General features: G+C 53.0%; 2 protein-coding genes across 2 annotated transcripts in view; both read right to left on the reverse strand.

Annotated features, from left to right (window-relative positions):
- The window catches only part of Fsd1 (fibronectin type III and SPRY domain containing 1), an 18748-nt gene extending 15050 nt beyond the window's left edge, over positions 1-3698 (reverse strand). The window contains exons 1-2 of the mRNA XM_033759311.1: positions 3671-3698; positions 2117-2253 (exon numbers count right to left, since the gene is read on the reverse strand). Coding sequence (XP_033615202.1) covers positions 2117-2253; positions 3671-3683 — 150 coding nt within the window. The 5' untranslated portion in view covers positions 3684-3698. The remainder of the gene's footprint in view (positions 1-2116; positions 2254-3670) is intronic.
- Positions 3699-4109: 411 nt separating this feature from the next.
- Positions 4110-10735, reverse strand: part of Shd (Src homology 2 domain containing transforming protein D) — a 6840-nt gene continuing 214 nt past the window's right edge. Inside the window, exons 1-6 of the mRNA XM_033759313.1 lie at positions 10677-10735; positions 8651-8788; positions 8387-8578; positions 7407-7530; positions 6175-6294; positions 4110-4435 (exon numbers count right to left, since the gene is read on the reverse strand). The exon at positions 10677-10735 is cut by the window's right edge and continues 214 nt beyond it. Of these exons, the coding sequence (XP_033615204.1) occupies positions 4237-4435; positions 6175-6294; positions 7407-7530; positions 8387-8578; positions 8651-8788; positions 10677-10735 (832 nt within the window). The 3' untranslated portion in view covers positions 4110-4236. The remainder of the gene's footprint in view (positions 4436-6174; positions 6295-7406; positions 7531-8386; positions 8579-8650; positions 8789-10676) is intronic.

Genomic DNA, 10735 nt, shown 5'->3' on the forward strand with positions numbered 1-10735 from the left:
AAAAAAAAAAAAAAAAAAAAAAGTATAAAAGCCTAGATACATAAACAGAAGCTCAGTATATTTGGGGATTAAAATTTAAAGGGGGAACTAATTAGGACGTCAGGGCTGGGTGTGGTGGCACACACCTGTTATCCCAGCATTTAGGAGGCTAAAGCATGAGGGTCACAGTGAATTGGAGACCAGCCTGAACTATGCACTGAACCTAGCTCAAAAAAAAAAAAAAAAAAAAAAAAAAAAAAAAAAAAAAAAAGAAAAAAAGTTTTCAAAAAAGTCTAGGGCTGGGGATCTAGCTCAATGGTTCTACTGCCTGCCTTGCAAGAACAAGGATCTGAGTTTGATCCCCAGTACCAAAAAAAAAAAAAGTCTATAAATTTCCTTCGGGGTGTAGTAATGAAATAAGAATGAGCAGTTCTAGGTCTCAGAATTGCAGTATTTTCTATGCTTAGATACTTGGAATTTTGCAATCTGACTAAAAGAGCAGAGAATTCTAGAATCCGGAGTTGAAAGCCATCGACTCTCAAAATTGGGCAGAAGCCAGGCATGGGTATGCACACCCGTGATCCCAGCACGGCTGGGAGGCTGAGGCGGGAAGATCACAAGTTCTAGCCCAGCCTGGGAAACTCGGTGACTTGGCAAGATCTTGTCTCAAAATGAAAAGTTAACGAAGTGCTGGGGCTGCACTCGGTGTGAGGCCCTGGTTCCATGGCTGGGTGGGCAGAGCTCCCAGGTCAGCCAAGGCGGGTGCCTCACCTTACAGACCGGAGGCCGCGGGGGTCCAGGGTAGCAGCCAGATCGCCCCCCCAAGGCGGAGCCCCTGTGGGCGGGGCCCGGGCAGAGCCCCATCTGTCCCGGCAGCTGGTGGGCAAGTGTCTGCCTCCCCTGGGCCGAGTGTTGTGGCGCTGTCGCAGGTCCCCGCCCCTCGCCCGTAGAGGGGGCCAATTAGCAATTAGCAGGGGCGGGGAAGCAGGGCGCCAGGCTGCTCTGCGGGGGCTGCGAAGGAGAAGGGAGCACGGGCGTCCGTCCAGCTCCGCACAGCTGGCGTCTCCACCCCCACAACGAGGGCTTGGAAGCCACCGAAGACCGCCCGCCAACTCCAGAGCCTGCAGAAGGCTCCTTATCTTAGTCCCAGCACACTGAGCCTTTGGCTGGGGGTTGCATTGTGTCAATTATACAGACCTGGTTTTCAAAGCCCTCTTTTTTTTTTTTTTGGTATAGGGAATTGAACTCAGACCCTTGAGCTTGCGAGGCAGGCGGCGGCACTACTGAAACAAATCCCCGGCAAGGCCCTCTTTTTTGTTGACTTGCTGTGTGGCCTCGGACAGCAACTTGACCTTTCTGTGCCCGTTCCCCAGCTGTAAAACTACGATAATCATGCTTTCCTAGCCTAATCGGCTGAATTTAAAGGGTTATAGTTAAAGTGCTTAGTAGATAGCACAGCACAGAAGTGCACACCTGTCATCCCAGCACTCTAGGAGGCTGAGGCAGGAGGATCACAAGTTTCAGCCCGGCAGGGGCAACTTAGCGAGACTGTTTCAAAATTAAAAAATAAAAAGGGCTGTCCAGGGGTTTAACTCAGTGGTGCTGCTGCCTGCCTTGCAAGCGCAAGGTCCCGGATTGGATCCCCGGTACAAAATAAGTAAAAAATAAAAATAAGTAAATAAAAAGGGCTGGGGATGTAGCTCAGTGTGAAGGCTCTGGGTTCAATCCCAGTACTGGAAAAAACAGCTTTCAGTATCACACAATAAACCCAACAGGACAGGAAAGAGAGGGCCAGAGATTTAACTCAGTGGTTCCGCTGCTTAGGCACAAGGATCCGAGTTCGATCCCCAGTACCCCCCCAAATAAAAACAAAGATTGAAAAGAGACTGAGGTTCCCAGTGAACACCTGCCCGAAATAGAAAAGCCGACCGACTCAAGAGCACCGAGTTCCGCACGGGTTGACAGGGCCCCCTGAGGGCGCGGGCCGCTGTCCTGCAGTGTCACAGTCAGGCGACACAGATTTCTCCCCTGCAAATGGCGCGCAGCAGAACCAGAACCAGAACCCCAGGGTCTCAGGTGAGCCCTATCGTCGTGCCCCCACCTCAGCCCACCCTAAGCTCTGTGCCCCACCCCTTACCCAAGGACTCCTCTGGCCGCTGCTGGTGGCCGGGGGCGTGGCCGTGGTCGCTGTCATTGCCCTGGATGCAGGGATCTGGGGTTGTTGCCGCCTCCACCGGAAGGACGCAGGTGAGTGTGCGCTGCGACACTGCCTCCCTGCGGCCGAGGAGGGAACTGCGCATTCTGCATCCCCCAACCACCCCATCCTATCCACCTGCCCGCCCCAAGAGGCCAAGAGGGAAGGGCTGTGGAGCTGGGGGGCGGTAGAGACGGCTGTTCCTACACCTATGTCCTTAAAAAGAAATAGAGACAAAGCCTCCCAGGAGAGTCTGAGGGTGCCAGCCCTTCCTGAGTGACTATTTTTTAGTACCAGGGATCAAACTTGGGACCTTGTGCTTGTGAGGCAGGTGGCAGAACCACTGAGCTAAATCTCTGGCCCGACTATGTTTTTTCTTTGGCACTACTGGGGAAAGAAGCCAGGGCCTTCACAATGAGCTCCATCTCCAGCCCTTTTTATATTAAGGCAAGGTCTTACTAAGTTGCTAAGTTGCCCAGGCTGGGCTCGAAGTTGGGATCATCCTGCCTCAGCCTCCCAGGGTGCTGGGATGACAGGTGGGTGCCGCCACACCTGACTGACAGTCACTTCTTAATTCATGTTGCTTCCCCCTAGAAAATCCACTCTACAGCAATGTCTTGTACTGGACCCAGGAGGACCCAAAGAGAAGCAAGGCCTGGCCTGGAGAGGGAAAGGTGCTGGACACTGCTATGGAGGAACAGAAGGGCCAGGGCATCTATTCCACCTCTTTCCCTCAGTCCTCCACCCACCTGCCACAGCCAGCCCCCAAACCTCCCTCAGCCCCTTGCCAGACCACCCCATCTCTATGGTGAGGGTCTCTCCTGACCGAGCCTGGGCCAAGAGTGTTCCCCAAAGTCAGAAAAAGGCATCAGGGCTGGGGATTTAGCTCAGTGGCCCTGTGCCTGCCTCGCAAGTGCAAGGTCCTGAGATCATTCTGAGTTCGGTCCCTGGTGCCAAAAAAGAAAAAGGAATCAGAGACCCCTGAAGACTCCAACACGGACAGGGCCCTTTACACAGCTAGCCATAGATGCCCCCAGGAAGAGGTGGGTGTCCCTTTGGTTTTGGGGTGATCAATATAAGCTCCTAAAGAATGAGGTTCTAGAGTGAGTAGTCATTTGGGAGCGCTGAAGACACTGAGGCCAGGCACAGTGGCACATATCTGTCATCCCAGCACTCTGGAGGCTGAGGCAGGAGGGTCTCCACGAGTTTGAGAATTGCCTGGGCTACACAGCAAGACCCTGTTGTCTCCAAAGGGGGGGGGAACATTTGAGAAGTTGGGGATCCTGACCTTCCCAGGGAAAGCTAGTGAGGCCCACAGGGGTGAGGGGACTCTGGAACAAGTCCCCTTTCTACTTGTAGGGACATGTGCTTGAAGCTCCCAATTTGGAAGCAGTACCCGGTGCTGGGGAACCCCTCCCCTCCTCTCAGGTGGGGACCCCCCTAGCCCCGTACAGTCCTGGAGCGAGGTAAGAGGGTAAACCAGGCTTCTCCTATTACCTTGAAGTGACATCAGCCGGCCGGTTCCCCTCCCCCACCTTGGTTTCCATGGGGACAGATGTCCTTCGGCGATCAGGCCTCGGAGCTGCCGGGATGCGGAGGAGGGGGCGGGGCCTTACCCTCTCCCTCCGTCTTTCCATCACCCCATTCTTTCCCTCCTGACTTTTAAATCTGCCTCCAGCCCCGCCTCCCCCAGCTCTATGTGACACCCAGCCTCCCATCCCAGCTCTGTCCCTAAAACAAAGACCTGGTGACACCTTGGTCCCTCCAAGATCAGGTGCCTCTCCATAGCCCTGGGGACCATCCAGGATGGCCGTGCCCCAGAGGAGAAGCTGGCCAAGGCGTCCCCGGGCTCTCTCAGGCTCTCTCATTGGGAGTCCGAGATGCGCGCGTCCCTGCAGCCGAGAAAGGGCGCTGGAGAAAGACAATGCCAGTGATTTATTGGCCAGGGGACGGGGTCAACACTCGGAGACAGTTCTAGGCCCTGGCGCCGGCTGGGTCAGAGATGGCCTGGATGGGGTTGAGGGTCTGGGTGTTCCTCTGGTCCCAGACCTCCGCAGGGTCCCTCAGGGCGCAGGGCAGGGGCTCTGCACGATCACGGGGTACAGCAGCGCCAGGTACTCTGCGCCCTGCACAGGCAGGGGTCGTGCGCTGTAGTGCAGGACCAGTTCGGGGACGCTGGCGAAGGGGCCGCTGTGCTGGCCTAGCACCACCTGGTTGGCTCGCGTCCGTGTGAACTTCAGATGCAGGAAGCCCTGGCTGCTCCTGGGGGGCAGGGGGCAGAGGCGGTGGTGAGCTCCCCAGGCCCCCATCATTGCCCTATGGTGCCTAGAGGTCCTTGGTAAAGACAGGCTGGATTGAAGTCCCTCTCCTGGACTGGCTTCAAACTTGCAGTCCTCCTACCTCAGCCTCTGGAAGTACTGGGATTACAGGTGTGCACCCCAAGCCAGGGTCTCACTGTGTAGTTCAGACTGCGCTGGAAATCACTATGTAGCCCAGGCTGGTCTCGAACTCACAGCGATCCTCCTGCCTCAGCCTCCCGAGTGCTGGGTCTTTCCCTTTATATTCTCCCAGTGCAGGGCAGTTGTCACAGTGTTCTAGAGACCTCGTGGATGCCCTGGCCCCACGCTTTCATTTTTCATCATCTCATTTTGCTTTTAGCCTGATATTGATCTGGGATGATCTCTATTTCTGCTGCAACCAGAGCCCCAGACTGTAGCACAGACCCTGGAATACAGTAGGTGCTCAGTTAGTGTAGATTCAATGAGAGAGATGACAGTTCATTCCAAGCACCCATTCTCTCCCCAAACTTTCTGCAGATCACTTGTGTAATCAACCCCCAGGGATAGAATGACCCAGAATCTGGCCAGCAATTTACTATAATTAACATTAATTAAGTGCTTCCTGTTTCCTAGGCACCTCTGCTCTCAAAAACAATTTTACTTTTGAGACAGTGTCTCCCTGTAATACTGTCTAGTCATTTTTTTTTTTTTTTTGTACTGGGGATCAAACTCAGGACCTTGCATTTGCAAGACAAGCAGTGGAACCACCGAACTAAATCCCCAGCCCAGTTCAGGTTAATCTTGAACTCACTATGTAGCCCAGGCTGGCCTTGAACTTAGGCGATCCTCCTGCCTCAGCCTCCCAAGTGCTGGGATTGGGCCCAGGGATTTGGCTCAGTGGTTCTGCTGACTGCCTCACAAGCCCAAGGGTCCTCGATCCCCATACTAAAAAAAAAAAAAAAAAAAATGCTGGGATTATAGGTGTGTACCACACCAGGTTCTGCTCTCAACATTTTTGTTTTTTGAGACAGGGTCTTGCTATGTAGTACAGGCTGCCCTTGAACTCACTACTGTAGTTCCGGCTGGCCTTGACCACACAGCAGCATTCCTGCCTCAGCCTCCAGAGTGGATTATAGGTGGGCACTGTGCCCAGCTACTTCCATCTATTTTTAAAAATTTAATCATTACAGTACTACCAGGAAGTTGATGCTATTATTATCCTCATCTTACAGATTTTTAAAAAAATGTAGGCTTTTCAGAGAAGTTGAGTAGCTTAGCTAAGGTCACACAACCGGGAAGTGGCAGTGGGGATTTGAAGCTGCCTCCAAAGCCCTCTTCCAGTCCTGTCCTTTTAGATCTTCTACTCGGGCATCTACTAGAATCTTGAGAGAGAATATTTTACAATTGGACCCTTAGAATTATAAGGAGAGAGGCATCAAGAACCAGGGTCTCACCGGGTCATTCTGACACTCCGGCCTGAGATGGACACCGGTAAATGTATTCAACATTTGGACTAGGGGGAGTCAGAGGAACCCTGGTCACCTTCGTTCCCAGCGTCATCCAAGGCCTGTGTCTCCAGCACGACTTCTACTCCATCTTCTTTGTATCCCCCACCAGTGAGCTGGAAGCCCCCACCCCAGGGCCCGGAAACCTACACTCCAGGTCCTTTGCCAGCCGGCTCCAAGCTGTTTTGTGATCTCCCGCTGCGAGGCCGGGTCTCACCTGAGGGACAGGGAGAGGTCCTGGGGGCTGGTCTCGCTGAGCCGCACGAGGTAGCTGCCTTCTTTGCAGAGTGACAGAAGGTTCTCGGCATCAGCCCGGCTCAGAGGCCCGTGAAACCACCTGAGGGAAGAGGCAGAGGTCTCCGGAAGGGCCACGCTCCTCACTACACAACCTACGTGGCCCAGGCCAGCAGCACAGGGAACAAGGACGATTACATTGCCCTGTGTCTGGGGAGGGAATGCGGGCATCTTCCTACCGAGCTACATCCTCACCCTTTGGAAATGTTTTTCTTTTGAGCCAGGGTCCCACCTAGTCACCAAGTTCTCTATGCTGGGTTTAAACTTCCGATCCTCCTGCCTCAACCTCCCAAGAGCTGGGATCACAGGTGTGCGCCAGCACGACCAGCTTCCCTTAGAATTTTTGAGAGGAGGCTGGATATGGGGCTGACAGGTTTTCCCTGTCTCAAAATAAAAATAATAAAAGGGATGGGGAAAGCACTCAGTGTGAAGGCCCTGGGTTCAATCCCTAATGGGGTGGGGATCCCTGGACAAGGTGCTTGGCTTGAGGCTCAGGGCTAGAAAACCGGCTTTGTTCCACCCAAGTGGAGGTTTGGGGTGACTGAAACAGGTCCTGGGGTCTGGAATTTAGTTCCTCAAGACCCAGACGGTTCACAGCTCATAGAACACCCAGATCCTGCTCCTCCCAGCGCCACCCCAGGGTCTCCCGGGAGGAGGTGATGAGATGATTTCTGTCTCTCTCTTCTCAGGCGTTAAAGCCCACTCAAGTGAGGGGAGGAAATTGTTCTTTTCTGGGCCAGGCACTCTCGGGTAGTTTGCATCCTGACTCAGAGAGATTGAGTGGCTTCACCCCGGCTCACGTAGCAAGAAACGCAGAGCAGGGATTTGAACCCAGAACCCGAGAGCAGAGAGAGAGCAAACTTTTCTGACTCTGGTCCCTGCGCCGGAGTCTGGTAAACAGCAGCCCCCCCGCCCGTTTTGCGGTACTGGGGATCAAACTCAGGACCTTGCACTTGCCAGGCAGGCGCGGCGCCACTGAGCCACATCCTTAGCCCGGGTGCTTTTTTAAATGATTGATGTGAATAAACGAATGAAAGTCTCCCCAGCTTCCAATAGTCTGCGGCGGAAAAATGAAAAGCATGCCCTTGGCAAGTTGAAGTCTAGAAATGGTTGGAGGGGGTCTTTGGGGTTTCCACCTTCAGCTTTCCCACTCACGGCTGTTTCTCCAGGGGCAGGGTGGGATCCACGCGCTCAGCGGGCTGGGGACTTCTGGGCGGGGGTCTCCACAGCTCCTTGGCCGAGCTTGAGGCCTTTTCCCACTCTGGACTGTCAAATTGCACTGGAAGAGGAGGGTGGGAGAGGAAATGGTTAAAGCCAGCCTGCCTCGTGGGGGCGGGGCTAGCTCAAGCCAATGGAATTTCAGGAGGAAGGCGGTATCAGTTTGAAGCAGCCTATTAGAGTCCAGAGAAATAGGAGCGAAATTTAAAGCCTGGGCAGGATTGGTACAGAAGCGACCAATTGGCTTTCAGAAGAAAGAGGTGTGGTCACTAGCGTTACAGAATGGGTGGGGCAGTGCCTTGAACGACAAATCAGAGAGCAAGGGGTGTGGTCACCAGGAGGTTGGAAATTTCCACTGCAGGCCTCTAGACCTGAATTCACCTCAGAATTCTCCCCTAACTCGGGTCAAGTCATAAAACTAGGCAATGTACAGACAGACCAAAGCTCTGATACCCAAATGCCCTGCCAGTCATACAGTTTCTGTGTCCCATTGTTCCCAGCCTGAATAATTTTACTCTATCGATCTATCGATATATGTCGATTTATGTGGTCCTGGAGACTGAGCCCAAGGTCTTTGTACTGAACTACATTCCAGGCCCTTTTTCTTATTTTTTAATTGTGAGAGGTCACAGGTCTAGTGTGACACCAAAGCCACATTCCTCTCCCTGCACCATATTTAACAGAACGAGTTCCATTCTACTCTAAAGAGCCCTTCAGATCCCAAGGAAGATGCAGGTTCTTTTGGAAGGAAGAAGTTATGACTATCAGTCACTCACACTTTAGTGAGAATTAACAAACTACCAAAGTGGTAGATGTTTGGGTTCTACCTTGTAAATTGAAACAGAGGACAAGACCCAACGAGGAAATGGATGGATGGGATATTCAGAGGTCAAAGTAGGCTTGGGTCAAAGAGGTACCTGCAAAAGCCCTGGAGATGTGGTCTTTCTTCCACTCCCAGGGCTGGTCGTACTCATCTGCCGGCCGTTCATCCTCTGGGGGCAGCCGGCTCTGCCGTGGCCTCTGCCCAGAAGGAGCCCCGTCCTCCTCCAGCTCGTGGTCCTGATCTTCATAGGGAGTATCGTACAGCTGGACTGCCTTGCAGGGCAGCTCTGGGAAGCCAAGGACACCGATCAGCTTCCATCCTGGGGACCTTGTCACCTGTCCCCAGGCCTGTCACTCACCACTGATGACCCGCTGGGCATCGTAGGGTTCCACATAGCCATCATCCGACAGTGGTGGTTGAGGCTGGGCATCGAATGGGTCCGAATACTCAGTGTCCGCTTCCGGCTGGGGAGAGAATTGTGTGCAGAGGGCAGGGGCTCAGGGGACAAGACTCGCTGGCTGGGGGAGGCCACCACTGTCCACTCTGGACCCCACCACCACCCCAGTGCCGAAACAGAATCCAGGGTCTCACAAAAGCTAGGCAAGCACTCTCTCTGGATCAGGGATGTAGCTCAGTGGCACTGAGCCTGCCCCTGGCAAGTACAAGGTTCTAAATTCGATCCCTAGTACAGGGAAAAAAATATATTGAGCCAGGTATCCAGAGGCTGAGGCAGGAAGATTGCTATGAATTACAGGCCAGCCCGGGCTACATAGTAAATTCAAGTCCAGCCTGAACTGCACAGTGAGAAAGACTCTGTCTCAAAAAACAAAACATGTGGCCAGGGATTTAGTTCAGTGGCACTGTGCCTGCCTCCAAAGTGCAAGGCCCTGAGTTTGATCCCCAGCTCCAGAAAAAAACAAAACAATGCTTGGTGTGGTGGTGCATGCCTATAATCCCAGTGCTTGGGAGGCTGGGGCTGGAGGATCACTGCAAATTCGAGACCAGCCTGGGGTACACAGTGAGTTCAAGGCCAGTCTAAATTATAGTGAGAAACTGTCTAAAAAATAAATAAATAAATAACTGAGCTCGGTGTGGCGGCACATGGCTGTAATCCTAGCACTCAGGGAGCTGAGGCAAGAGGATCATAGGTGTGAGGCCAACCTAGACTACATAGTGAATTCAAGTCCAGCCTGAACTACATAGCCAGACCCTCTCTCAAAAAAGAAAAAAAAAATTTTTTTTTTGAGCCAGGCATTGGTGGCAAAGGCCTGTGACTCTCTGCACTTGGGAGGCTGAGGCAGGAGGATTTCTAGTTCAATCAGACCCTGGGCTACATAGAGAGACCCTATCTCAAAAAACAAGCAAGGGCCAGGGATGTAGCTCCATGGCACTACACCTGCCTGGCAAGCGCAAGGATCTGAATTCAATCTCCAGTTAAAATAAAAATTACTAGGTGCCAACACTGTTCCGAATGCTTTACATCTACTCACGAGTAATATCCACCTTCAGCCAACACATAATCTCTGCTTTACAAGTGAGCAAATCAAAGCACAGAGAGGGTAAGTGACTGGGCCAGGGTCACAGAGCATGTGACTGTCAGGTTCCCCCGCATCCCTGCCTCTTCTCTCCCTTGAGCTCTTAACACAGCACAGCCCTGGTCACTGCCCTCAAGTCCTCAGGCAGTGGCTTCAGCTGCAACCTTCAAACCACAGTGAGAGAAGTGTGGGATCAGGAGTGGACCTTGGGCAAATCACCTTTCTCCTTTGGAGCCTCAGTTTCCACTTCCCGTAAATGGGAGTCATGATAGGAAGAAGGGAAAGGATGTTCAATGCCCAGGAAAAAGCTGAGAGAGATGGTGCACACCTTTCATCCCAGGACCCTGGGAGGCCGAGGCAGAAGAATCTCAAGTTTGACCCCAGCCTGAGCAATTTAGGGAAACCTTGTCTCAAAATAATAATGATAATAAAAATAGTAATCCCGGGCCAGGGATTCAGCTCAGTGGTGCTACATCTGCCTCACAATCACAAGGTCTGGAGTTCGATCCCTGGTACCAAAAACAACAAACACAAAAAATAGTAACCCCAGCATTCATGAAGCTGAGGCAGGAAAACTGCCTCCAGTTCAAGCCCAATCTCGGCTACACAGTGGGTTCAAGATCAGTCTGTACTACAGAGGGAGACTCTGTCTCAACAAAAACAAAAACAAAAAAGGGCTGGGGATGGAGCTCAGTTTGAGGACCCCGGGTTCCAGCCTCATTATGGGGGGGGCAGGGCAAAGGCGAGAGAAAAGAGACAGGTAGGGAAGTCGGGCAGGAAGTGGAGGAGCCGGCAGCGCCTCGCCCCTGGGATCAGGGCGAAAGCAGACCCCCGCGGTATGGGCCGCACCTGTCCTCCGCCCGTCCCCGTCCAGCCTCGCACCTCGTCCCCGGGGCTGCCCAGCAGGG

Source organism: Fukomys damarensis, unplaced genomic scaffold, assembly GCF_012274545.1.
Source record: "Fukomys damarensis isolate Sample0158 unplaced genomic scaffold, DMR_v1.0_HiC HiC_scaffold_37, whole genome shotgun sequence".
Lineage (NCBI taxonomy): Eukaryota > Metazoa > Chordata > Mammalia > Rodentia > Bathyergidae > Fukomys > Fukomys damarensis.